This window comes from Diplotaxodon limnothrissa, linkage group LG17 (assembly GCF_057381915.1).
Source record: "Diplotaxodon limnothrissa isolate DT_005_m linkage group LG17, D_limnothrissa_male_GT1.1, whole genome shotgun sequence".
In the NCBI taxonomy this organism is placed as follows: Eukaryota; Metazoa; Chordata; class Actinopteri; order Cichliformes; family Cichlidae; genus Diplotaxodon; species Diplotaxodon limnothrissa.
The window spans coordinates 9,679,928-9,706,812 of record NC_140612.1 but is presented as its reverse complement, the minus strand read 5'-3'; the positions used below and the strand labels follow the sequence as shown (position 1 = coordinate 9,706,812).

At 41.7% G+C, this 26,885-nt stretch overlaps 2 protein-coding genes across 2 annotated transcripts; both read left to right on the top strand.

Moving 5' to 3' along the window:
- The first annotated feature begins 642 nt into the window (after positions 1–642).
- Positions 643–7,472, top strand: tm4sf1 (transmembrane 4 L six family member 1). Its single transcript, XM_085376338.1, has 4 exons — positions 643–867; positions 3,807–3,875; positions 4,416–4,558; positions 6,506–7,472. Exons 1-4 carry the CDS (start codon positions 688–690, stop codon positions 6,702–6,704), a joined length of 591 nt encoding a protein of 196 aa, XP_085232464.1. The 5' UTR covers positions 643–687; the 3' UTR covers positions 6,705–7,472.
- Positions 7,473–8,565: 1,093 nt separating this feature from the next.
- cp (ceruloplasmin) lies at positions 8,566–26,173 on the top strand. Its single transcript, XM_085376702.1, has 24 exons — positions 8,566–8,881; positions 10,521–10,765; positions 10,860–11,072; positions 11,332–11,505; positions 11,647–11,738; positions 12,855–13,017; positions 13,109–13,247; positions 13,337–13,476; positions 14,475–14,615; positions 14,702–14,746; positions 14,848–15,062; positions 15,612–15,762; positions 15,914–16,126; positions 17,607–17,811; positions 21,916–22,055; positions 22,252–22,380; positions 22,614–22,720; positions 22,805–22,860; positions 22,959–23,030; positions 24,535–24,626; positions 24,734–24,873; positions 24,957–25,013; positions 25,751–25,856; positions 25,944–26,173. The coding sequence occupies exons 1-24, from the start codon at positions 8,721–8,723 to the stop codon at positions 25,967–25,969; spliced, it is 3,222 nt and encodes a 1,073-aa protein (XP_085232828.1). The 5' UTR covers positions 8,566–8,720; the 3' UTR covers positions 25,970–26,173.
- The last annotated feature ends 712 nt before the right edge of the window (positions 26,174–26,885 follow it).

Genomic DNA, 26,885 nt, shown 5'->3' with positions numbered 1-26,885 from the left:
CCCCTGATATACTAAAAATCTACACCACCGTGCAGTTTTAACCAATAAATAAAATAATTCGAGCAGCACCTTACATACCAACTAATACCAAAATAGATGTGGTAGGAAACTCAAAAAGTCCATTCTCAGCTAAGGCTGGTGCTTTGCAGTCCTGAAGGTTTTTAGAAAGCGATCTGGATTCCCACTAAAACTTCCCACTTCCCACTAAAACTAAATATTATAGACTATCCCAGATTATGGATCTGCTCTTATGATTAAGTCACTGTGAGGGAAAGTGGCTCCTTGCTGTGTAAGTATAAGAGTGCTCTAAAAGACCCTGCTATCTAAGAGGCTGTGGGAAACACACACACACGCACACACACATTTGTGGGTTTCTTCGTTATATTTGTGCCAGAGTTCTATTGGGTCACCCTCCAGCTTCCTGTGAGTGTGTACTTCCTCATACGTGTGTCATGGCAGAACCTTCTCAGCAAAGGAAGGAAAATCTAACACACTAGCCTAGCAGTTACACACAAGCACACACACACACAAACACCAGGGTCTTGTCACTTATTTTCGTTTCCTGCCTCCCCAGCTGCTCGGACCCTTCCCTCCCCTCTTTCACTCGGTCTCTGCCTTCCTCAGCCCATTCGAGCTCTCTCCTCTCCACCCTGTGGTTGTGAGCGTGGATTTTCTGGGGGGTGAGCGATGTGTTGTTCGGTGGGTTTTGCCAGGTCTCTGGGCCTGGCTCTGTTGCCTCTGGCCCTTTGCTGTATTGTGGCAAACCTGCTACTGCTGTTTCCCATGGGAGAAATCACCTACATTAAGCAGGACCGCCTGGCCAGCTACATCTGGTACTTTGGTGGCCTAGGAGGTGGGGGGCTGTTGGTGAGTACAAAAAAAAAAAACCCTCTTTGATCATCTTCTGTCATTTTTAATTTGTAACATTATAGTTTAGGGTTTAAGTCTGATTGGATCATCAGATATCTGGAGGTTTAAATCTGTTTTTAACTTCCGGTCATGATGGTGACTGTGCTCAAAGATTCATTTATTTTATACTTTGTATTACATGGAGAATTGCCAATCAATAATAGAAAAATTAGCTGGTTATTTATCTATATTTTTTGTATGTACGACATTTTGAGGTTTGAGGCTTTAGACAACACCCTGTCCAAATGCTCCAAAATAATTGATCGTAATAGCGTTTGTTTTTTCATTTTTTGCTGTTTGAACGGTTGGCAGCTGTAGTGGAGAAGAAGAAGAAACTAGAAGCTTGTGCGTCTGAAGGTTTATTTGTGTTCCATTTGATGAGCTGTTACTGAAAACGTGACATCACATGGTATAAAGTTCAATGTCCTTTTACTAAAAGTTCAGCTTGGATGCTATATAATAAGCATTTTTTTTCATACTCTGGAAAATTTAAAATATGTGGCAGCAATGTGATTTGGGACAGATGCCAGTGGTGTATCTATCTCCTTTAGAGATGGGTGAAATTCAGTGATTCTCAGTGTAGTGAGATTTCCTTTTCATTTGTAGCCAGCCATTGTTTATCATGAGTCATTTTCACTGCCGTGTGTAAGAAGCATTCTCTCACCCCGTGACCATGTGACTCTGAAACACTACCCAGTTAGCAGATGAAATCCTTTAAAAGCGTGATTACAATTGCTGGATGCTTATGTCACCTTCCTGCCTCCCTCATTCAGCAGTAAGTGCAGCAGGTGCTGGCACATGTAGTCAATGGCAGTGCCACTGTGTGTAAGAAAGCCTCGCTTTTGTTGATAAGTTGATACTAGTCAGAACTCATTTATGCTTTCAACTTGCTTTTAACTTCTACTAAATTAGTTCAGTTGTAGTTGAGAGGATTTTGGTCGAGTTTTGATTTTACGTCAAAAGTTTGTTAAATTCTGGTCGTTTTCCCATCAGCACCTTTCAGACAGAGTGTTTGCAGTTGCTCAGTGAGAACAATGGAGTTTTGTGTGCATCCACAGTTAATCCGTCTGCTCTGCATGCCGCTGATCTGATGGGTTTATGCTCGGACTGAGCAGAACGGAGCTGTTCTTTTAATTTGGTTTTGTGGAGGAACAGAGGAGAGACTGTAATCCCCCCCAGACAAGACCAAGTGTGTTAATCAGCAGAACACGTGCACATTTTGAGTAAAAAAAATATGCTCAGAGTGTCTGTGAACGTGCTCAGGGTTTGTACAAGTTGTAGCATCAAGACTTTGTGAAGAACAACACGATAAAGACTGGATGTTGTGCATTCCACTATCGCCCTTGCCTATGTTTCTGGTTTTTCAGTTTGGTCTTAATTGAAATGTTCAAGCTTTCAAAAACAGGCACCACTTATGGCAGGTTTTGAACCTTTTTTTTAAAGAAAAATTCTGAGTGTGATGAGTCTGTACGGCGGCATTGATAGCTGTTGGTATGAAGGCCTGCATAGGATAAAGGAAAGAAGCCTGAAAACCATACTGACTTACACGGTATATTCTCACTTTCCTGCTCTTTCTCTGTAATATGTCACGTCTTTAACTGCTAAAAGGTTCTCAGTGTAATTACTTTTAAACAAGCCTGATAAAATACTTATAAAGGGCAGTCTGACTAAAATCCATCTTGGGCCTCTTTGTCTGAGAAAGGAATGATTTTTAGTCTGAGTTTGTGTCAGTCTTTCCCTCTCTGGGCTTTATCTTTCTCTGTGGAAATGACCAAATGCTGAGAGTCAAAGAGCAAACTGAACCAATCAGGGCATAATCTATTTTTGGGTTACTCCCTTCCTCTCCCTTGCTCTTCTGGCTTCCTTTTTCCTTCTCTTCCTTTCTCACTGTGCACCTCCCGCCGCTGCTTGTCGTCAGCCTCCCCTGCTGCCTCTGTTATAGGATGGGGCTTTAAGAGGGATGTCCAGGATGTGGAACAACACTCTGATCCCTCTCTTTGTTTCTGTTCATACGTTAATGTGTTAAACCAAGGGAACCGCCTTTCCTCTTTTACGATGTAGTAGGAGAGCAAAAGATACCGACACAGGGAAGAGGAGGACAGAAAATAAGGGATGAAGAAGATAAAAAGTCAATTCCTGAAACAAACAAATGTTGGATTGCCTTTAGTTCTTGAGTTGTACACACAAGTACACTATGTGGCAGCTGCCGCAATTCACACTGCACTTTAAATGGCCTGTGCTCATGTTTGCCCATCTCAAATTACTGGTACCATTGGGACGCAGAAGGGTCTGTCATAAAGTTATGTTTAATGTGCACTATTAATTAACTCCAGCTATAGCAAACGGTTTCTCTCTGTTAGGGCAATGAAGAGAAAGCAGGCTTATTTCATGTGGAGGTTGGCCATTTTGTTTTGGACCAAAGTCAAACAATGTATGATATGTATCATTAAAATCACTTTGAATTTGGATCTCAGGGAGAATAGTCACATTTTTCACCACCTACATGAAGCCAAGAATAGCTCTAAGACTAAGTCCCATTAAAAAACTAACAGCTGAATGAACATTACAGCTTCACGCTGATTGTGTTGAATATATGTGATTCGTTGTTAGGTGACATTTGTACAGTATTTAGTGCGGCAACATGACATTTGAGGATAGAGTGTGCCACATGTTGGCTAGATTGCAAAGCTCTTTGAGAAAACGTTGTGGTATATGCTGTATGAATGAAACACAGGATTTGACTTGTAAGCGGTGATCAACAGTAGGTGGCAGTAGAGATGCTGGTATAGAGCACTGAATTACTCTGGCAGCTCCTAGTAACCAAATGCAAAGATTGCTGCTATTGGGTGTTATTAATGGTCAATAAAACAAATAACAAATACTTTCTGTACTTTTAGATGCTGGTTCCAGCGGTTGCCTTCACCACGCTGGGGAAATGTAGTTGCTGCTGGAATGAGAGTTTAATGGTAAGAGACGTGTTAAGCTGTAAATAATGCTTAAAAATCTACAAAGGAGACGCTGTGCTGCACAGAAAATTGGGTTCACAACATGCAGGCCGTTATTTCCAAACTGCCGGCTGCCATTTTCATTTTCTAAATCTAAATGTTTTCCTTTTTTTTCTCACTACTTGCTTGATTACAAGGGTAAAGTTTTTAAGCTGCCCAACACTGTGTCCTTATGAACTGAATGCTAATTCTAAGCCAGCTATGATAACTCAACAAGGCCCCCATTGTTAGGTAACACTCAACAAAGTAAGCTTGGCTCACACCCTTCAGGCCACGGGCACAGCTGCAGATACACGTGTGTGTGTGTGTGTGTGTGTGTGTGTGTGTGTGTGTGTGTGTGTGTGTGTGTGTGTGTGTGTGTGTGTGTGTGGCAGCTGCCTCTGTATCTCATTTATGAAATGCATAAGTGAAGCAGCTTTTCATTCAGGCAGAAATAAAGCTGCACAAAAACACGAAAGCACGTGTTTAAAAATCCCTTTGTGTGCTGCTGTTCCTCTGTAGATGTGTGGGTCAGTGTTGGCAGCTGTGGTCGGTCTGGTGGGGTCTGCCTACTGTTTCATCGTATCAGGGTATGCACTCCTGCAGGGCCCCCAATGCTTCACCTCGTATGGATGGTCGTACCCCTTTGCAGACCAAAAGGGCAGGTAAGGATACATCCTAGCGCTTTGTGTATGAAGATGTAGATGTCTGCATAGGTGCGTGTTTTGTGCGGCGTTGTGTAACAATCGTTTCGTTATCAGTTAATGTTGTCTATGAAATGTCATAAAGTAAGTATTCAGGTAAGATTTTGAAATGACTTGTGCAGTCTTTCGTGCTTTTCACTTTCGTATTCAGTTTATTATTTCAGCTCTCTTACGTCTTCTGAAAGATTATCAGTATTTTGAATACAAAGGAAATTTTTTAATATAAATACCTGTATAAAAACAAAACAAACAGAAAACCAACTGTATTTTTTACTGAGCTTTCTAGTACAGATGAAAAAGTTGTAACTCTAACTTATATTGCTGCAACACTGGGTAATAAAAGAACGATTATTAAAAGCACGCTTTTACACAGAAACTGTGAAAAGAGATTATATCACATGCATTATTATTTACGCATTATTACTGTGTATTATATCAGGTAATTAAAATACAGAAGATCAGTCACCTTCAGTTGTGGGTCTCTGCCTTCACGTTTTTCTCCATTAACTGAAAAGCATGCTGGGATGAGATCAGTTAACTTGACCGTTGAAGAATATCCCGTTTGGTTACCTTGAGAAAATTTGCACTGTGCATTTGTGCTGTTCGATTAGTTTTGAAGCATTTAGCTGAAGCTGAGCAGAGAGTATAGCCATTTACTGGTATAGTCTGGCATTTTTGCTCCATAACCAGCAGTTTGTACATGTCTGTAAACCCTATATTTCTATATATTAAGGTCTTGACTATAGACTTGGTTAGATGTTGCAAAGTTGATGTTTTTCTGGAGTATAAATAATGTTGTCAATAATTGTATCATACACTTTAGTTATTGTCTGTGGCCTTTCAGGCTGAAATGATTTGTGCATTCATTTATTCTAAAAAAGCACCAGATTGTTGATTTGACCACTCTTAAAGCTTTTGCTCTGTCTCTGATAGTTTATTATGATTCTTCAGTCTACAAGTGACCTCCCTCACTTGCACTGTCCTCCCTTAAGGCCTCATCTTTAAAATTAGAGTAGGAAAGCTTTTAATTTAACACTTTGAATCAACTCATCACATTTTGTCTGCTTCATTTATCAGTTCGCTTCAGTTTTATTTATGTAGCACCAAATCACAACAATAGTCTCCTTAAAGTGCTTAACCCTTTCATCCATAATGGACAGCTATTCAGAGGCAGTTTTCTTGTATTTGTGTCAGTGTTGATGGTTTACTTGCACATAAAAAACCCCACATTGGACACTGATATGTCACTCCATACTATAGCCTGCTGCTCACTGGTCGTTTAAATTTCAGTCAGAACATGGTATATTGTGTTTAGGTGAAAACTAGAATTAAATTAAAGGATTTTAAGTGTTGCTTATAGTGCGGAAAATATGGCACCTAAGAAAAATTTGCAACAGTAGGAAGGAAAAAGTCAGGCAGAACCAGGCTCAGGGAGGGGCAGCCATCTGCCGTGACCAGGTCGGGGTGATTTCTGCATTTGAGTCTTTGCTGCCTTTCTGGAGAGAATGTAGCACAACAGCACTTGCTCTAATTTTCTGGATCAGTTATGCCAGGGGTGTCAAACTCAAATACACAGTGGGCCAAAATTCAAAACTGGAACAAAGTCGTGGGCTAACATTAATATTTATTGAAAAAAAAAAAATCTTTCTCCAGATATAAGAATGAATCTTTTCTTATGGACTCAAATAAGTTTTGCTGGAAAACTGAATATGGAACAAGCAAAGCTTAATACTAAACAATATATATATAGTAGCTGTATAATACCAGTAGGCCAGCTCTAATAGTAATTTGGTATGGCTTCGCGGGCCAAATGTAATTAAGCTGCGGGCCAGAGTTTGACACCTATGAGTTATGCCTTCACCAGTTTGTGACTTGCTCTTTGATAATCACACTTACTCTCTGTCCCAGGTATCTTCTGCAGCCAGAAACGTGGACACGGTGCCTTCAGCCGGTTAACATCATAGAGTGGAACATCACTCTGCTGTGTGTCTTACTGGGCCTGGCAGTGCTGGAGTTCATCATCTGTCTCCTACAGCTGGGAAATGGCCTAGTCAACGCTGTCTGCCGGCCCTGCTTCTACAAGCAGGAGTACAGTCTTAATGCTTAGATTCATCTGCACAGACATACCACAGATGCATATAGATACAACCATATCATACATGTACATTACAGTAATGGACACAAGCACAAAAGGAAGTCTCCACACATAACTTCACTGCAACGTGTGTGCGTGTGTGTGTTTGATTACAGCACCACATCTCCAGTCAGCCAGGTTAGATTTGTAATCAGTTTATTTTCAAGTTCAGTCAAAGTCACCAGTGGTGCCGGGATATGTGTCTGCAACAATGTAGCTCTGTATGACTTTTTTTATTCCATAAGTAGGACATTGTAACTTACTTTAAAAGCAGGCATAGCAAGCCAACATGTACAGATAGTAAGAGAGGATGGGAGTATTAGGTTTACTGAAGTAAAGTCTGTCAAACGTGGTGCACAGGCTTGCTCAGTTTCTTCACTGTTGTTTTATGTTGTATGCTACACAGCTGTGTTAACATTTTTAAGGCCTGAAGAGAACTACGTTAATAACAGAGCAATCAGTATCAAATCAACTGCCTGATATTGTTTGATAATGTGAACATTACCTTCTTTTGGGTATTTCCTTTCCCTGGTTAATGGTGTTTTTGCAAGAAACAGTGCGTGTTGCCATGATTATAGTCTTTGAATGTGCCGTCTTGGCTAAAATGAAGCACAGTGATGTGCCCTTTATGTCTAATTTTATTTTTGTGGTCCCAGGACTTGCAGTGTGTTGGATCACACATGCAACACAAGCTGGTTTTCTTTTTGTGCATGTGTGTGTGTGTGTGCGTGTATGTTTTTACATCTATTTTAATTTTCAGTATACTTTGTTGTAAATTGTTGTCTTAATGTTTCTCAGATGCTAGTCCAGTGTTAACAAACATTATATATATATATATATGTATACACACACACACACACACACACACACATATATTTTAGTGGCATATTTTTATAATGTATGGTTTGTTTGTGCTGCCTTGAATAAAAACGAACAATTTCTGTTTTATATGTATGCATCCAGAGTTTTTTTTATTATTTAAAAACAAAACAAAAAAATCAAACTGTTGCTTCTGTAGAGGGGAAATATCCCAGACGCAAATGCAATCATGTCCTTTGAGGTCAAAATGTGGATTTTTTTGTGTGCAGCTCCTGTGGTGTGTTGTAATCAATACTAGTGAGTACTGAGTACTAGAGTTTCCAGAGTTGACTGATACTGATATTTATCAGATTGAGTAATTGTTGCCTTTAACCCTGAGAGCCATGCAAATTGGTGCTCATTTTTTTTTAGCAGTGTCCCCTCCCTAAACTGTGTGCACAGCGACCGTTTTCTCCTTGTTCTGAGAACCTTTACACAAAGATAAATTAGGAATAGTATTAATTAATTATCATAAACTGACTTTTAGCAAAGTAAACGCACAAGTAATGAACCCAAACACAGAGACATCTTTATTGGCTCAGTGAAATGAATCTGGTTGTGACACAAGGTCGTTTTCAACATTTAACCCCTTGCATTTAAAATCAAACATTTACTCAAAAGTCCACTTTTACGTAATTGGCTAAATATAACGTCACTGGATTTTTTTGCTGAACAGAAAAAAAACTCCGATTTGACACAGATAAGAATCTTTGGATTCTTAAACGAACGATGTTGATTTTTAAAAACTTTATTTTGAGCTGTAGTGAAAATCTACAAGGGAGTAAATGATGAAGGTTAAGACTAATCTCTTGGTGTTTGGATTTACGAGAACAAAACTGTTTGTGTTCTTATGCAAGTCTCGCCTGCTGATCGAACACCTGGCAGTCTGATGGTCAGTGACCCCTCGGTCCTGCTTGGCTGACCTCAGCCTGCGAGTCATCTGACGCAGTATAAAGACACAGAGCTTTAAACGTCGCGGAGACACACTGGTTGACAAACATCCAAGACTTTTAATTCTCTGCGCCGTGGGTCTTTATCTTCAAGTTCTGCGAGAGTATTAATAATAATTCAAATAAAACCAAGAGTCATCATTATCATTATCACCACTGTCAGCTTTTATTTTGGACAAAAATGCTGAGGCTGGATTTAAGGGCTGTTTTGCTGTTGTTTTGTGTGGTAACATGTGTTTCCGGGATGAGACGAGAGTACTTTCTAAAGATAGAAGAGGTGTCGTGGAACTATGCTCCAACTGGGATGAACATCATCCAAAACCGCTCAATCCAGGACGATGAGTAAGTGCGCACGATACATTTTCCATTTTATCACAGAGTCATAAATCAATATGAAATAAAGAATCAAAATGGGTACAATTAACCCCCCCCCCCAACACGACATGTTAATATTTGCTTCAACAGCAATTGACAAACAGGAATGATCACATATGGTCAGCAGATACTAATATAAGAACACAGTTATAGCCTACTGAACGCATTGCACTGCATATGACAATATATAAGTTAATATGAAGACACTGTGATGAAAAAATGGCAACTATATATTTATAAATGCACTTCTTGGATAATTTGGTATCCTGGTGTTGCTCATGCTGAATCACTGTCATGGGTTATTGGTTCTTTACGTGTACCATCACAGTGTTGGTACACGTGCTTCATCTTGTAGTCACAGGACCAGACTTATCAGCATAAAATCAGTTTTTGGTGATAAAAAACTACTTATTATTTATTATAGAGGTGGAGCGTAAACTTTGCCCGGTGCTTTTGCAGCTGGCCTTTTGCACGTGTATTTGTAGGAGTTTTTCTTTATTTAATATTTAAACGAATCATGCAAAATTGATTCATTAAGTGTTATTCATTTGGAGCGAGAGGAAGGCTTGGAGCTGTTAGAGCAGTGTGAAAATTTTTAATCTGTCCCGTAACCCTTTCTTATTCCCAGAATCTCAGTTGTGCTCCTCTATGAAAACCTACTGGGCTTGTTACGAAATGATGAGAATCGAGCTGATCTGAACTTCACACGTATACAAAAGAGTTGTGTATACGTTGTTTTACTGTTAGCCAAGTTACTTTTTATAGTGAGCTGATAAGTTTGAAGTCTGACATTTTTACCCAATAAAACGTCTCTGCATGTCTTTCCTCGACAGTCACTCTGTATTTTTTTTCTGTCTTTCTTTACTTCTCTATGTCACCGCTGTTATATCACATATTGAAATGTCTGTCGGGGAATGTATGAGTGTGTTGGATTAAATGGTAAATGGCCTGCATTTGTATAGCGCTTTTCTAGTCCATAGGACCCCAAAGATTAATGTCTACATCTTGCAATAGCCTACATAGCAGGCTTTTCATATGCATCTCTACGCACAGCCTCACACAGCGCGCGTAACGGTGTTACTCAACACGTTGTCATCCCGACGCGTTGGTACGTTATGCTGTGGGAGTGAGAACGGTCTCGTTACTCGATGCGCACAGTCACGCAGTTGAGCACTTACTAACAGTATCATCATTAGCACTCAATTGTGTTTTATGTTCTTCTACACATCATATATCTTATTACAGATTTCGGTGTATTTGGGAAGTGTTCGCCAAAGTGCAGCCTTTCTCTTGGATAAATCGCGCTCCAGTCTCATATATTTTATTTTATTCATATATATCAAAGCATAAGCATATATCAAACATATAGATTCTTTTCCAGCTTCCCCTCTCTTATCTCATTTGCGGTGCTATTTCAGGAAGAAAGATCCTGCGCATTTTTGCCATTGGGACCTTAACCTTTTAGTAAATCTGACCCATGATGTCATTTGCGGAAAAAAGAGTGTTAGAGACACTCAGTCTCTCTAGAAGCTTTACGTGTTTTAACTTACATAAGGACACATACACAAAACCACTCTCATGCATCTCTGCCTGAACCCCTCAACAGAGAAGCCTCCGTCTTTTTAAAGAGCGGTCCGCAGCGTATCGGCTCAACCTACAAGAAGGCTGTTTATAAGCAGTACAGCGACGCCACCTACAGGACAGAGTTGACAAAAGCAGAATGGCTGGGTTACCTCGGACCTCTGTTGATGGCTGAGGAGGGCGATACACTGATTGTCCACCTGAAGAACACAGCGTCCAGACCTTACAGCGCCCACCCACATGGTCTGAACTATACTAAAGGCAACGAGGGTGAGAAATGCACAAACGGACGTACTACTAGAGTGGAGTGGAAAGGTTAACACATGCGTGTGACTGTGACTGTGTTTGTGGGTTCACTCCTCAGGAGCACTCTACCCAGATGGCACGGGTCCAGAGCTGAAGCGAGATGATTCGGTACCTCCTGGTCAAACAGTGACCTATGAGTGGACCCTCGCAGAATCCCACAGCCCAACATCACATGACAGCAACTGCATGACCAGATTCTACCATTCCCACGTCAGCCCGCCAAAAGACATCAACTCAGGGCTGATAGGGCCCCTCATCGTCTGTAAGAGAGGTACATTTACTCCACTAAATTTACTTAAGTACAACTTTAATATATTTTATTTATAGTCCAGTGTCTTTCAGAGCCAAACATTCTACCTTTTACTCTTGTTAACATTATGTAACTATGTTTACATTATAGATTCATAATAGAACACAATAGACAGTTTTTAAAAACGTGTTTATTTTTATATTTATATCTATTTTTCATCCCCCTTTTCTTTTGTATTGTAAAGCACTGCCTGTCTTTCTAAATGTCCTCTCCTCTGCAGGAACTCTGGACTTACATGGCGATAGTTCAGCAGACTACCAGTATGCTCTGCTGTTCATGGTGTCAGATGAGAACTTCAGCTGGTACCTGGATGAAAACATCAGGACATACATCACAAATCCTGCCAGAAACCTGAAGGAGGACGAAGACTTCATTGAGAGCAACAAGATGCATGGTGAGAGGAAGCATCAGAATCAGAAAGACTTTATTTATCCCAATTAACATATCATGCTAACAATTAGCATATCACCAGCATGCACACTTACAAGCTTGCATTTGCATCCCTGCACCATTTTACCCTCGCTATGTATTACAGGTATTAATGGTTTGCTGTATGGTAATCTTCGTGGACTGAGCATGTGCCAAGGCAACAAGATCCAGTGGCATTTGTTTGCATTAGGCAATGAGGTAATCTATGTTATATTATCACATCTCTATTCTTAATATTACTGTTACAGAGAATATTTTCAAAATATTCAACTGAGCATTTAATCTAAACATTTAGTTCAATTTATAATGTTTACAAACATTTAGAAGAACAGGTTGGTTCTTTTAGGGGGTTCCAAAGTGGATCATTTGCCTCTATCTCACCCCGTTCCCTGCTCACACTGACCCTCCTCTTTCACTTTATACATGAATCTTCTCTGTTGTCTTCCTCTTTCTCTCCTGCCTTTCCTTCCTCTGCACATGTCCATAATATCTCCATCTCGTCTCTTGAACTTTGCCTCCAAACAGCTTAACCTGAGCTGTCCTTCTGATGAACTCATTTCTAATACGGTCCATTCTGGCCACTCCCCACAAAAATCTCAACACCTCCAGCTTGGCCTCCTGTCTTTTCATTAGTGCCACAGTCTCCAAACCATCCATCACAGCAGGTTTCACTACTATCTTGGAAACCTTCCCTTTCACTCTTGCTGCTATCCTTCTGTCACAAATCACCCTGGCACTCATCTCCAAGCACACTCCACCCTGTCTACACTCGCTTCTTCACCTTTCTTGTGTGCTGTCTGTTGTTTTGGATGGTTGGCTCCAGGTATTTAATTAAACTTGTCCATCTTCCCTCCCTCTACTCCTTGCATGTTCACCTTTCCACCAGCCTCACTCTCATTAACACACATGTTTCTGCTGACATTCCTCTTCTCTCCACCTCTCCAGGCTCTCTTCCACCTACTTTCAACTCTCAGGAGACAGTCTTTCAAAGACAGAAGGGGCTGTGGGCATTATCCTAATTGTTGCTAACTAAACCATGAGACACCTGCAAATACAGTCAGTCTCACAGCTTGTGCTTTCAAAGGTTCAGCTTTTTTAAGGATTTAAGTTTGCCTTGCTGAGACTGTTGCAGAAGTTTTCTACTGATAGTCTTTAATCAGATAAGGTTCAAGTTTAATAAAAATGTGAGCATGTGTTACTTTCTGTGGTACAGATTGCTTTCATTATTATTATTGCTAGTTTCAGAATTGCAAAAAGGATTTCTAGTACATTCACCTCCTTGTGTAACATTATTGAAATATTATTTATCTACAGGTGGACATGCATTCAGTCCATTTCCATGGTCAGATCCTGACCACTATGAACCATCATACAGACACAATCAGTCTTTTTCCTGCTTTGAGCACCACAGCGGAAATGGTAGCTGACAACCCAGGACACTGGCTGCTGGCATGTAGTGTCAATGACCATCTGATGGGTGAGATTATGAATTACAATTCAGGGAAGGATACATTTCTGCACACCGATTAATAATGTATTCAACATTGTTTTTTTGTGCTTTTGTCCAGCTGGAATGCAGGCTTTGTTTGAGATAAAGAAGTGCTTCCCCAATGTCCACAAGCCCCGGCCTTATGGAGAGCAGCGACAGTACTTCATTGCCGCTGAAGAAGAAGTTTGGGACTATGCTCCTACAGTGCCTACAGATGGGTTAGTTACTGTACAAACTGACAGGAATGTAGAGGACTGCTGGTCTGCAGAGATCTTTCTTAATTTGAACTTTGCTTTTGTGTGAGCAGTGCGGCAGAAACGTTTGTAACCCGAGGTCGAAACCGCATTGGAAGCCGCTATAAGAAGGTTCGCTATGTGGAGTACACTGACAACACCTTCATGACAAAGATGCTCCGCAGCCCAGAGGACCAGCACCTTGGAATTCTGGGTAATTCAAGCTTGCGTGGTTTTGGAAAGTTTGATGTTGCTAAAATCTGAAAACAACAACAACAAAAAAAACAAACCCAAAACCCAGAAACGAAACCCACCCACACACACACACACACACGCACGCACGCACGCACGCACGCACGCACGCGCACACGCACACGCACACACACACACACAACAGAGCTTCTCTGGAACAAGTAATGAAATCATTTTTTGATTTTAATAAAGTGAGACAATAATTAGAGCAGCCAAGTGCCAATGTTAAAAATAAAAACACAAAACAATCCAGTTGTTTCTTAATTAGTAATTACCGTGGCTCGGTGCTGTCATTGATCAGTAAGTTACGGCCTCGCTTTATTTAATCAGTTTGACAGTTCGCTCTAAGCAAAGATTACATCAAATTTCAGAGTTCATTCATACTGTAGCGTTCCCATATGTTCTCAAGAACCAGACGTTTTGATCTCAGTTTGTCCGTTTATTCGGTAACACAGGCAACTTCGGGGAGAGTGCTCTCGTACAACACCTCACTTCTGCCCCGCACAGTCACACAACAACATGGACCCCCCCTCCCCTTCCTGCACACATTAACTCCCTTTTTTCCTGCAGCACAACCAAACATGTATCTTAAAGAAATAACAACAGTGTCAACCTGTCACTGTAAAATAACATTTAACCATCGTTACAATACCTTTCGAGCTATTGCGTTTGCAGACAGAATGACACAAGCGCACAAACGCTAACAAAACCACAACTGCCTCAGTTAATTACAGGTTCTTTGAATGAATTGCTTGCCAGAAATAGAGTTATTGCAATTCAAAAGCACAGCAGAGTTGTGGAACATTTCCAAAAACTGCCTTAACTCATATTTGAACAAACTCATTTGGTTTAGTGTCTTAAACCATGTTGATAATCCCTCTAATTTTATGAGCTGTTATTATTAAAAACTATATTGCACCCTTACAGCATCTTATGCACGTTGCACGTTAATGTTTCCAGGTCCTGTGTTGAAGGCTGAAGAGAAAGACACTATCAGGGTGGTGTTCAAGAACAAAGCCAGTCGGCCTTACACAATACAACCTCATGGAGTACAGTACAGCGTGGAACAGGATGGCACACTGTATCACAATGAGTTGGAAGGTTAATGCATGTACATTCATAAGTAATGCTATCAGTGTTAATATCTGTTTCATCCATCTGAACTCCTCTTCTTTTCCTCTCTTCAGAGTCTTATACAGATAAGAAACTGCAGGAGCTGAAGAGGCTGCCAAGTAAGTGGAAGTCTGCAGTTGGAGTACCATTTAGCATTTTGTTGATGCTGTTATTATTGCTAATGAGAATTCGCCATTTCTCTGTGGAAATGCGTGAGTAGGGGTGGTGACTCCTCCCCCTGCTGCTCTGGTCAGACCTGGGATGGTGCACATCTATGAGTGGATGGTGCCTGTAGGTGCTGGACCCGTAGAAGGGGAGGCTGACTGTCTGACCTATCTGTACTACTCTGCTGTGGACCCTGTTAAAGACACCAGCTCTGGACTGGTGGGGCCACTTCTCATTTGTCGACCTAAATCGCTGAAGAAGGGAGTACAGGTGAGAGGAAAGACAAAAAAAACCCAGCAAGTCAACATATTGTGTGGTTCAGGTTACAGAGCAAGTTACATCCTCCTGAATTTGGTATTATAAAGGTAGATATATTTGGAATAAAATGATTCACACCAGGCTGTGCAGTGGACATATAAATGTTTTTTAAACTCAAATAGAATTATCAGTAAATTACACAGAAAATATTGATGACACAGGACTCGTTCTGCTGGCCTGAAACACGTGTCTTGTGTTAGACTGAAAAAATGTTGCAGTTTCTTATAACAAAAAGAATGAATCTTCCTGACATCCTGATATTCCTGACAGTGGCATCCAAAGAGGCGGATCGTCTTAAAATCAATAAAATGTGCTTTTGGCTTTAGTCATCGACTATCCACGGCTCCTGTCTCCAGCCTGGAAAATCTCTTCCTAACCTGAGTGTTCAGTCCCACTCTAACATCACAGAAAAGAAAAAAAAAACAATGTTTTGTGGCCTTACTGGATTAATGAAGCAAAATCTGACACATCACCTCTTCACCTCTCTCTCTTTTCATGCAGAAAAACTATAATAAAGAGTTTCACCTCATGGCCACTGTATTTGATGAGAACCTGAGCTGGTATCTTGATGACAACATTAGGACTTTCACTACTGCTCCCAACACTGTCAACAAGGAGGACGAGGGCTTCATCGAGAGCAACAAAATGCATGGTGGGTACAGTGTGAAGTTTCATTTTAGTCACCATGTAATAGTTAAATTGGGGACAGCTATTATTATCAACTAATGTCCCTTTACTGGCTCAGCAATTCACCATAACGTACCTAATCTCTGTGTGTAATATTTCTGTGAATTTCTTTTTAGCCATCAATGGGTTCGTGTATAACAATCTCCCAGGGCTGACCATGTGTAAGGGCGATAAAGTATCATGGCACCTGTCAGGACTGGGGTCAGAGACAGACATCATCAGTCTCTACTTCCAGGGCAACCGTTTCATCTATGAGCAGAACAGACGGGACACCATCAGCGTATTCCCTCACATCTCACACACTGTCACCATGGAGCCGGACAGCATGGGTATGGAGCTTTGAACCCTTATTTATGTTGTTCTGTTTAGTTACACTTTAGGTGTGGCCCATGCATACAAAAAAGTAAAAGCCCAAAGTTCAAGTTCAAATGAAATATAGAGGAAGATGGGTTGAATTGATTTATTGGCAGCTACAGCAGCTGCCAATAGGAAACTTACATTAATCATTTGAAAATGATTGACACTACTCTCTCTTTTATTTTAAACAGAATGGCATCACAACAAAACAGATTAAACTTAATTAAAAATGTCCGACTATCTGCTGGTCTGACCTAGCAGACACATGGATTTACCTAGATGGGTGATGTCAAAGATGCACCCTGTGGGCCAGAACTGGTCTAATCAAAGGTCCACTGGATACTTTTTTAAATAAATAAATAAAATATAAATAAAACTGAATTGAATTGAAGTTGCCATGACAGCGGTGTTAAGAACCATTGAAGTGGACATGAAACACTAAATGTATTAAGGTCAATTTATCCCATGAGTGCCATGTCTGTGAAGCTGGGTTTAATAAATAAGTGCTTGAAGTTACAGTTTCTAGAGCATGTGTAGCGCCGTTTTGTCCGAGTAAAGAATGTGACATCACTGGGTTGGTCTAGTTGGCTGTTGCTATCAGTCTTACATTAATTTATTAGCTAACTACAGCAGCGACAGAACTGATAATTCAGTGGAAAACAAGACTAAAACTAAAAATCAGTCGAATGACCTTCATGCAATTTAACCCCCAGTTCTACTGAGGTTCTGTCTTTTCCCAAGCAAATGCAAACAGTTTACAACATATCATATTACTATGTGTGCATCATGCCATGAATAGAAGTAGGTTTCCTACCGAAGCATGATTAGGAATCTTAACATCCATCAGCATGAGTCACTCTGATACATAAGCCTGAATCATTGCTGAATTTACATTTACAGCCTTCTTACTCAAAGACATTACCCTGAGGAAATGTGCTTAAGTCAGGGAGCTATGCTGGTGCATTTCTTTGATTTGTGACAGATTAGCATACACATATCCATTGATGGCTGCACACAAACATGCACACATTGATTTGTGACAGTAGGTTGCAGTTCTTAGTAGACTGACTCAGGGCACAAAAGCTAAAAGGTACTGTTGAAATGTTACATATTTTTAAGGCATCACAGACTGTTCATCATTTGTTTTGTTGGATAGTTCAGTAAATGGGAATGATTTCAGTAAACATGAAATACAATTACCCTTACTATGACCTTGGCCATTAAATCTTCAAGAAGTGTTGAGTGAGAAGACTTGAGAGCTAATTCCAAAAAAAGGACAAGTGTCATGATTTGGTGCATTGCAGACTGAGCTAGGAAGGTAAAAAAAAGTGTTAAGAAACAACAACATTTGGACAAAACAACAAAACCAGAGAATTTAGTCAAAAGAGCACATTTGTAAATCCAACAGTCACATTGTGTGTTACCGTATCTGCGTGTGTGTATGTGTTTTAGGTCAGTTTGAGGTGGTGTCTGCTACAGTGAACCATTACCGTAATGGGATGAGGGCCAACTACACGGTAGAGAAGTGCAGCATACTTCATCGTCAGAGTGAGATGATGTTACATTCAAAAACCTACTACATCGCTGCCATGGAAATAGACTGGGACTACGCTCCAAACCGCACCTGGGAGGTGGAGATGTTCCGCGGCATGGAGAGGTATCAGCTGTAGGGCACGAGCCTGAGAGCTGCCGTGGAAACAAATACAGTATACCAGCAGCACATATATGTAGAATAGAATAGAATAGAATAGAATTCAACTTTATTGTCATTGCACATGCACAGGTACAGGGCAACGAAATGCAGTTTGCATCCATCCAGAAGTGCTTTAGTGATATAGATATATTACAATATATATTAGCAATAATATAGATATGTGAGTATATTACAGAAATGGGTCTATTATGGTATGTTATAATGTACACGGTATGAAGTATGTTGTGAATATTCTATAACTATAAGTATGTACAGGCTGTAGTGAGTACAAGCTATGTACAGGATATGAACAGGATATAAATATGAAAAACTATACAGAATATGAAATAAATAACTTTACAGAATCTGAGATATACAGCTATACAGAAATGGGAACTATGCAAGTTGTAAACAGTTGTAGGATTAAAGATTATCGAATGTACAGAATGATTATTTACACAGAGCTATACAGTAGTGCAGTTAAGATAAGTGAGGGTGTAGATAGTTTCTACAGAGGCTATATAAAGTGCTAGTGGTTGTGAGTGGTGGTTCAGTCCATGTTATTATTGTGTTTGAGGGTACAGTTGTCCATTGTGGGTGTGTGTATGTTCAGTCCATGAGTTTAACGTGGGTCAGATGTCAGGAGGCAGAGTTCAGGAGTCTGACAGCTGTGGGGAAGAAGCTGTACCTGGTGGTCTTAGTCCGGAGGCTCCTGTGGCGCCTCCCAGAGGGCAGGAGGGTGAAGAGTCCATGTGATGGGTGACTGGGGTCTTTGATGATTTTCCCAGCCCTTTTCAGACACCGCTTCCTGTAGATGTCTTTTATGGCAGGAAGTGGTGCTCCGGCGATGCGCTGGGCAGTTTTCACGACCCTCTGCAACGCCTTCCGGTCCGAGGCAGAGCAGTTCCCGTACCAGACTGTTATACAGTTGGTCAGGATGCTCTCGATGGTGCAGCGATAGAAGTTCACCAGGATGTCTGAGGACAGGTGGTTCTTCCTCAGAGTCCTCAAGAAGAAGAGGCGCTGGTGAGCCTTCTTGACCAGCTTGGAGCAGTTGGTCGTCCAGGTGAGATCCTCGGAGATGTGGACTCCCAGGAACTTGAAGCTGCTCACACGCTCCACAGCCGTCCCCTTAATGTGGATGGGTGGATGTGGGTCAGCATTCCTCCTGTAGTCCACGATGAGCTCCTTGGTCTTCTCGGTGTTAAGCAGCAGGTTGTTTCTGTCGCACCACTCAGCCAGACGATCCACCTCCTCCCTGTAGGCGGCCTCATCGTTGTCACTGATGAGGCCAATCACCGTGGTGTCATCTGCAAACTTAATGATGGTGTTGGAACCATCAGCAGGTCTGCAGTCGTGGGTGAAGAGGGAGTAGAGGAAAGGGCTCATCACACAGCCTTGTGGTACACCGGTGTTCATTGTGATGGTAGATGAGCAGCGGTTATCCAGCCGGACATGTTGGGGGCGGTTGGTCAGGAAGTCCAGTAACCATTTGCAGATGAGGGAACTGATACCCAGGTCTGTCAGTTTCCTGATGAGTTGTGAGGGGTGGATTGTATTGAATGCTGAACTGAAGTCTATAAACAGCATTCTGGCGTAGGTGTTGTTGTTGTCCAGGTGTGAGAGGACAGAGTGCAGTGCGATGGAGACTGCATCCTCTGTGCTCCTGTTCCGGCGGTATGCGAATTGGTGGGGGTCCAGGGTGGGGGGGAGACAGGATTTGAAGTGTGCTAGGACCAGTCGCTCTAAGCACTTAGTGATGATGGGGGTGAGTGCTACTGGGCGGTAATCATTGAGGCAAGATGGGTTGGAGTTTTTGGGTATCGGGACGATGGAGGTGGATTTGAAGCAGGCCGGTACCACAGCGTGGGCCAAGGACAGATTGAATATGTCTGTGAGCACTCCTGCAAGCTCCCCAGAACACGCTCTGAGAACACGCCCGGGGATGCCATCAGGGCCTGCAGCCTTGTGGACATTGATCCTGCTCAGCACCGCTCCTACATCAGTGGGGGAGAGAGTCATAGGTTGGTGGTCTGGCGTCATGTCTGCTTTGGTTGTGGTTGTGGGGTTCCCTCGCTCAAAACGAGCATAAAAGTTGTTGAGCTCGTTGAGGAAGGAGACATCAGAGGATGCGGGGGAGGGTTTGGTGGTCCTGTAGTCTGTGATGGTCTGGAGTCCTTGCCACATGCGTCGGGGGTTGGAGTTGGAGAAGTGTTCTTCTACCTTCTTTTTGTAATGGTGTTTGGCTTTTTTGATGCCCTTCTTTAGATTAGCCCTGGCTGTACTGTAGGCGTGTGCATCTCCTGACCTAAAGGCAGTGTTGCGGGCCTTCAGGAGGAGACGAACATCCCGGTTCATCCAAGGCTTCTGGTTGGGGTACATGGTGATCCGTTTCTGGGTGGTGACACTGTCTGTGGTTTTGGAGATGTAATCCAGTACAGATGAGGCGTACTGGTCCAGGTCTGTGTGGGTGAACATATTCCAGTCTGTGTTTTTAAATCTGTCCTGGAGCACTGCGTCTGTCCCCTCTGGCCACACTTTAATTGTCCTCACAGCAGGTTTCACACGTTGGATGAGTGGTGAATACCTAGGTGTGAGGAACAGGGAGAGATGGTCCGATTGTCCAATGTGGGGGAGGGGTGTGGCTTTGTAGGCTCCAGCCAGGTTGGAATACACATGGTCTAAAGTCTTGTCTCCTCTGGTGTGGCAGGAGACATGTTGGTGGAATCTGGGGAGGACTGTCTTTAAGTTGGTGTGGTTGAAGTCGCCAGCAACAATAAAAGCAGCCTCGGGGTGTTTATTCTGGTGTTTGTTAATGGCTGCAGAAAGTTCTTTCATGGCCAACCTAGCATTAGCGTCGGGGGGGATATACACGGCAGTGAGTATGATCGAAGTGAATTCTCTGGGGAGATAATAAGGTCTGCATTTGACCATTAAAAACTCCGCATTAGGTGAGCAGTGACTCTCAGTAGTAGTGGAGTTCATGCACCAAGCATTGTTAATATAAATGCACAAACCTCCACCTCTGGTCTTGCCGGAGTCATCTGCTAGCCTGTCGGCTCGGTGTGTGTGGCGTCCTGCTAACTCGATAGCATTGTCCGGGCAGCTGTTGTTCAGCCATGTTTCGGTGAAAAACATGACATTTGAGTCCATAATCCGTCTGTTGTTAGTGATGGAGAGCCGTATCTCATCCATTTTGTTTGCCAGAGAACGGACATTGGCGAGAAAAATACTGGGTAAAGGCAGCCGGTGTGGTGTTAGCTTTAGCTTAGCCCGTAGCCCTCCGCGCCTACCTCGCCTTTGTTTACGATCTCGGCGCCGTCTGCGTGCACTTCCGCCCAGCCGGGGAGAGTGGGCAGCCTCCGGTGTTCTGGAGATCTCTGGGATGAGTCGGAGATCGGCGATAAAACTGTTGGAGTTGTGAGTCCAGATGTCCAGAAGCTCTTGTCTGCTGTAGGTCAGCAACGCACAGCAATTCTGGACGAATAATCCGGTTAAAAGTAGATAAAAAAACCGCTAAATAGCAGATTCTGGAGAGACACTGAGCCTCGCGTTGTTCACGCGCCGCCATCTTTAGTAGTTACCACCAACTCTTGTAACTCTTGTGCGTCTACCTTTATACAGTATACATTATGTGTTTATTTTATGAAGCTTATGAAACATCACAGAAAACAATAACAAATTTAGTAAAGTTTAGGGAAAAAAGTGTCCCATTGTTACATGAGAATGCTCATTACTCTAAACATGCAGACTCTGAGTATCTTAATGCCTTTTATGGTAATAAACTGCTTTTGGACATTACAATAGGAACACAAAAATAACAGTGACCAACCAAACAGATGTCAGTATTATATTATAAAGTTTATTCTGTATATAGCAGAGCACTATACTATTTTTAGGATATGAAACTGTCGTAGATTGTGGTAGGAGCGCTGAGAAAGAATTAAATAGTAATGCTGGCAAATCGAGTTTTCTTTGGTTGCCTCTTATATAACAGTGAAAACTTGTTATAGTGGAACTGCAGCTGTTTTAGTAAATCAAAATGTGTTGGTGACTCTCTCGCTGCAGTCCTGCCCCCGTCTTTCTGGACAAGCAGGGTGGATTCATAGGCTCTCGTTACAAGAAGGTCGTCTACCGACAGTTCACCAGTGACAAGTTTACCAAACAGGTCGAAAGAACCGCTGACATGGAGCATCTCGGCATTATGGGTGAGTATATTGAAGAGACCACTGACACATACTGTACAAATTCATATTTTTCCATAAAGTTTTTGAAGCTCTGACGAGAATATATTGTTGGTGCAGTAAAAGCCACTGATTGTGCTACATATTGTAAATAACACATGATTAATCGTGTAACGTCTTAAGCTCCAGTTGGTACTTAAAACATTTGCCTTCTCTTTAGGTCCAATGATTCACGCTAATGTTGGAGACAAAGTTAAGGTGGTTTTCAAGAACATGGCAACCAGACCTTATTCCATTCATGCACACGGAGTCAAAACAGAAAACCCCAGCGTCCACCAAACCCAACCAGGTACAGAAATGCCTAGAAATAATAGAAGCGGATGGAACAAAGGGACACAATCAATAAACAATTTCAGTCACTGTGGAACTTTTTTATGACTTCAGCAGAATAAATGTGTTTTTTTGAGAACATAGAAAGGGCATACAGTATTCCCTCTACTCTTCTTTTCTCTAATGGATCATGCCATGTTCTTAATGTATAAATGGTGTCCAAAACATTGAAAACTACAATGTGTTTCTCAGGTGAAATTCACACCTACTACTGGTATGTCAACAAGAACACTGGACCAACAACAGAGCAAGAGGAGTGCTCTGTGTCAGCGTACTACTCTACTGTTGATGTTGCAAAGGTACGATGATGTAGGCAAGATCAAACACAGCACAGGCAACAACAAGTACTCACAGACTTACATGTTGTCCCCCTGCCCCTCCAGGACCTTTACAGCGGACTGATTGGTCCATTAGTCGTCTGCCGCCGTAGTTGGGGCAGGTGAGTATCTACATGTTCTGCTTGATGTACAGCACAGCACACATTCTGTTTATGCAGTACCACATAATAAAGTATGATAAAATATTTGCGTCTTCCAGGACTTTAGGACTGAAGAAGGAAGTGGAAGAGTTTGCACTGCTTTTCCTGGTTTTTGACGAGAATGAGAGTTGGTAAGTAGCAGATAGATTCCCTTTGAAACCTCTGCTTCCTCTATTCAGCAGGCAATACATGCTAAAATGACACAAATTTGAAGTAAAAGGATCCAACCCAATTTCTTAATTCCAATTCAAAATTACATAATCCTCCTTAAATTCACATGCTTGCAAACTCACGGAGGGTAAATCAGATGGAATGGGTGCAGCTGAGTTATGAGAGACAGGTGACATCAATCAGGAGAAGACACTTGAAAGTAAAACACAAAGCAAGGTAACTACAAAAGCAGAGTGGGACATGAACACCATAACTGAAACACGTGAAGACTGACACATGAATCAACAGAACAAAGGTTAATACAGCCATTTTTTTTTTTTTTTTGCCTTAGCTGGCTCGACAAAACCTAAAATTCCAGTAAGAGATAACAAGTATTATGATGGTGGTCATCAGCTTACCCTGTTAAGCAGTGATTTCCGCTTCAGGCTCTGTATGCACTCTGCGCATTTAAAGGGGCGTTTCACAAGCCACGTGACTTCTCAAAGGAGTCCACACAAAACGATTCCCAGGAGTGTCCCCTCCTGATAACTAGAGATGTTATCAGGTGATAAAATGCTGATAACATTACAATAAATTACAAATTTATGGAGATTGATTGTGCAGAAAAAACATCGCTCTTTAAAGAAAAAAAAAAACTTTACCCTGCACAGAGCTGTAAAATAAACATTTAAATTCAAGTTAACTATTTTATCACCGATTGAGCCTCTGTTTGTTTGTTAATAAGTAATCATAAGAAGTATATCAGTATGATAAGTAATTATTAGTTAATTATTATTAATTATTATTAGTTTCTTTTTTATGAAACAGAAAACTCTGACTTTAAACTCAACACAGCTCACTAAGCCATTAATCTCACTTTGTAGGACAGTCCTCAGGAGGACAGTGACTACTACTGCAAATTCATGAACCAAACCCCAAAAAACAAAAAGAATGAAACCCATTCCTAGAAAATCACAAGGTGATGGGGCGACCGTAGTTTATGTGGTTGGGAAGCTCATCTGTAACCGGAAGGTTGCCGGTTCAAACCCCCAGCTCTCTCTGTCCTGGTCGTTGTGTCCTTGAGCAAGACACTGTACCTTACCGCCTACTGGTGTTGGCCAGAGGGGCCGATGGCGCGATATGGCAGCCTCACATCTATCAGTCTGCCCCAGGGCAGCTGTGGCTACAACTGTGGTTTGCCTGCACCAGTGTGTGAATGTGAGAGTGAATGAATAGTGGCATTGTAAAGCGCTTTGGGTGCCCATATAAATGCAATCCATTATTAAAGAAAAAACAGAGCCTCAGTCACAAAAGAGGAAATAAAAACATCGATCCAACACTAAATACGCAAACAGAATTCTAAAACAGAAGCAGAGATCCACTCTGAGGACCAGGACAGCAGGATATGATGCTTAGCTGAATTTTCCTGCAGCGCCGCCTGAAACAGGAAGGGCTGTATATTTATGACTGCTGCTTAAACTACAGGTATCTGGATGAAAACATCAGAGCGCAGATCAGGAACCCTCGCCCAAACTTAAAGGATGATGAAGACTTTATAGAGAGCAACAAAATGCACGGTGAGACAAGCAGACACGTACAAAAGGATTTTTGAACGTTTTTGTTTTTTCATCTACACATAAAAATATATATTTTTTCTTTACAATGTGTGCATGTTTGTGTGCAGCCATCAATGGATATGTGTATGCTAACCTGAATGGTCTGAACATGGAGGTGGGCGATAAGGTGTACTGGTACCTAATGGGAATGGGCAATGAAGTGGACATACACACAGCACACTGGCATGGCCATAGTGTGGAATATAAGGTATATAGAAATGATTCAAAAATACCCTCTCACACAATCACACAGTATATAAACGCAGTTCACAAATGCTCTTTTCTCTGCAGCTGGGTGGAGGTGCTCACCGTGCTGATGTGTATGAGCTGTTTCCAGCCACCTTTCAGGTGAGATTTCAAAGGAATGGCTTCTTTTAAGAGCTGAGTCTTTCCTCTTTGACGTTAAGGTCTGGTGTGTTTCACTTTAACACTAGCATGAAGGTGGATGACTTTAATTGCATGTGGTCAACCATCCAAAGGAAGAGAGAAGAGAGGTTATGAAGAGAGTGCAAGCAGGGAGGAGTGGGCGGAGATGAGTGAAAGTTAGAGAGACACGGCTGAAATGCACTAAATATACACATAAGGTAACAAGGAAATGGCACACAGGATGGAGACACAGCTGAACCTAATTAGACAAGGCAACGGGGAAGCAAAACCAGATATGTGAAACATGGAAACACAAGACCTACACAATAAAACAGGAAACTGGGGAACATGACACAGGAGTGAAGAATAGGCAGACGAGAGACATGTTGGACCGGGGAAACATGGATAAACCACAAGGAGGAGAAACAAGACACAACACACATAAGCACAAACACAGAATGGGGGCAAAGACATGAGGGGAGCCTAAATGTACAACGGTAAACATGGTGGTAATCCTGAGGTTATTCTAAGAATAATAAACCATCACACAACAAGTCATAAAAACACTAGAGACACAAAAAGCTGGGTCAAAAGCACCCAGAACCATGACAACCACCTTAAAACACAAATTCTAAGCAATTTATCCAACAGAATTAGGAAATTGAACTCTAATTGTTCTGCTATTGAGTCATGTGATTTTCTATCTACTTTCTTTTCAGACAGTAAAGATGCGTCCTCAGTATCCTGGTACCTGGCTGCTCCACTGTCACGTCACAGACCACATTAAAGCTGGCATGGAAGCCATGTACACTGTTACTGAAAAACGTAAGGAACCAGTCTGAGCAGAAAAATTCAGGCAAATAAAAACGAGGATGCTGTGTTGGTGATAACTTGTTTGTTTGTCTTTGACAGCAAAGAAGAGTGGAATCTTTGGCTGAAGGAAAAGTGAGAGACGAGTAAAAGGACGATGTCAGTGCCTCAGTTTACTAAATGCCTCCGTTAATGATGCATAGCAGAAACTTAACATGGAATCAAGCATTACCAACAGTTATTGTATAATAAAATGTCTTTTTTATAATCATTTTTGCTCAGTAACTTTTCTAAAGACTGCCAGACTGTAGTGAAAAAATAATTAAAAAATAAATTTAAAATCAAAGTTACTGTGTTTGGGTCTCAGTATCAGTACCAGGGGACACTGTGGCCTTACAGTTCACATTTATGGAGCCATCAGTCACAGTTGTCAAGATTGTCTGTTTGTGTGTGTGTGTGTGTGTGTGTGTGTGTGTGTGTGTAGTCTTTCCTTTTTAAGTATATGATTTGGTAATTGTGTTTGACAAAAAAAATATCTGATTTGATGAGATTATCAATTCGATTCGATTCAATTCAATTTTATTTATATAGCGCCAAATCACAACAAAAGTCGCCTCAAGGCGCTTCATAGATACAGAGAAAAACCCAACAATCATATGACCCCCTGTGAGCAAGCACTTTGGCGACAGTGGGAAGGAAAAACTCCCTTTTAACAGGAAGAAACCTCCGGCAGAACCAGGCTCAGGGAGGGGCGGAGCCATCTGCTGTGACTGGTTGGGGTGAGAGAAGGAAGACAGGATAAAGACATGCTGTGGAAGAGAGACAGAGGTTAATAACAGATATGATTCAATGCAGAGAGGTCTATTAACACATAGTGAGTGAGAAAGGTGACTGGAAAGGAAAAACTCAATGCATCATGGGAATCCCCCGCAGCCTATGTCTATTGCAGCATAACTAAGGGAGGATTCAGGGTCACCTGGTCCAGCCCTAACTATATGCTTTAGCAACAAGGAAAGTTTTAAGTCTAATCTTAAAAGTAGAGAT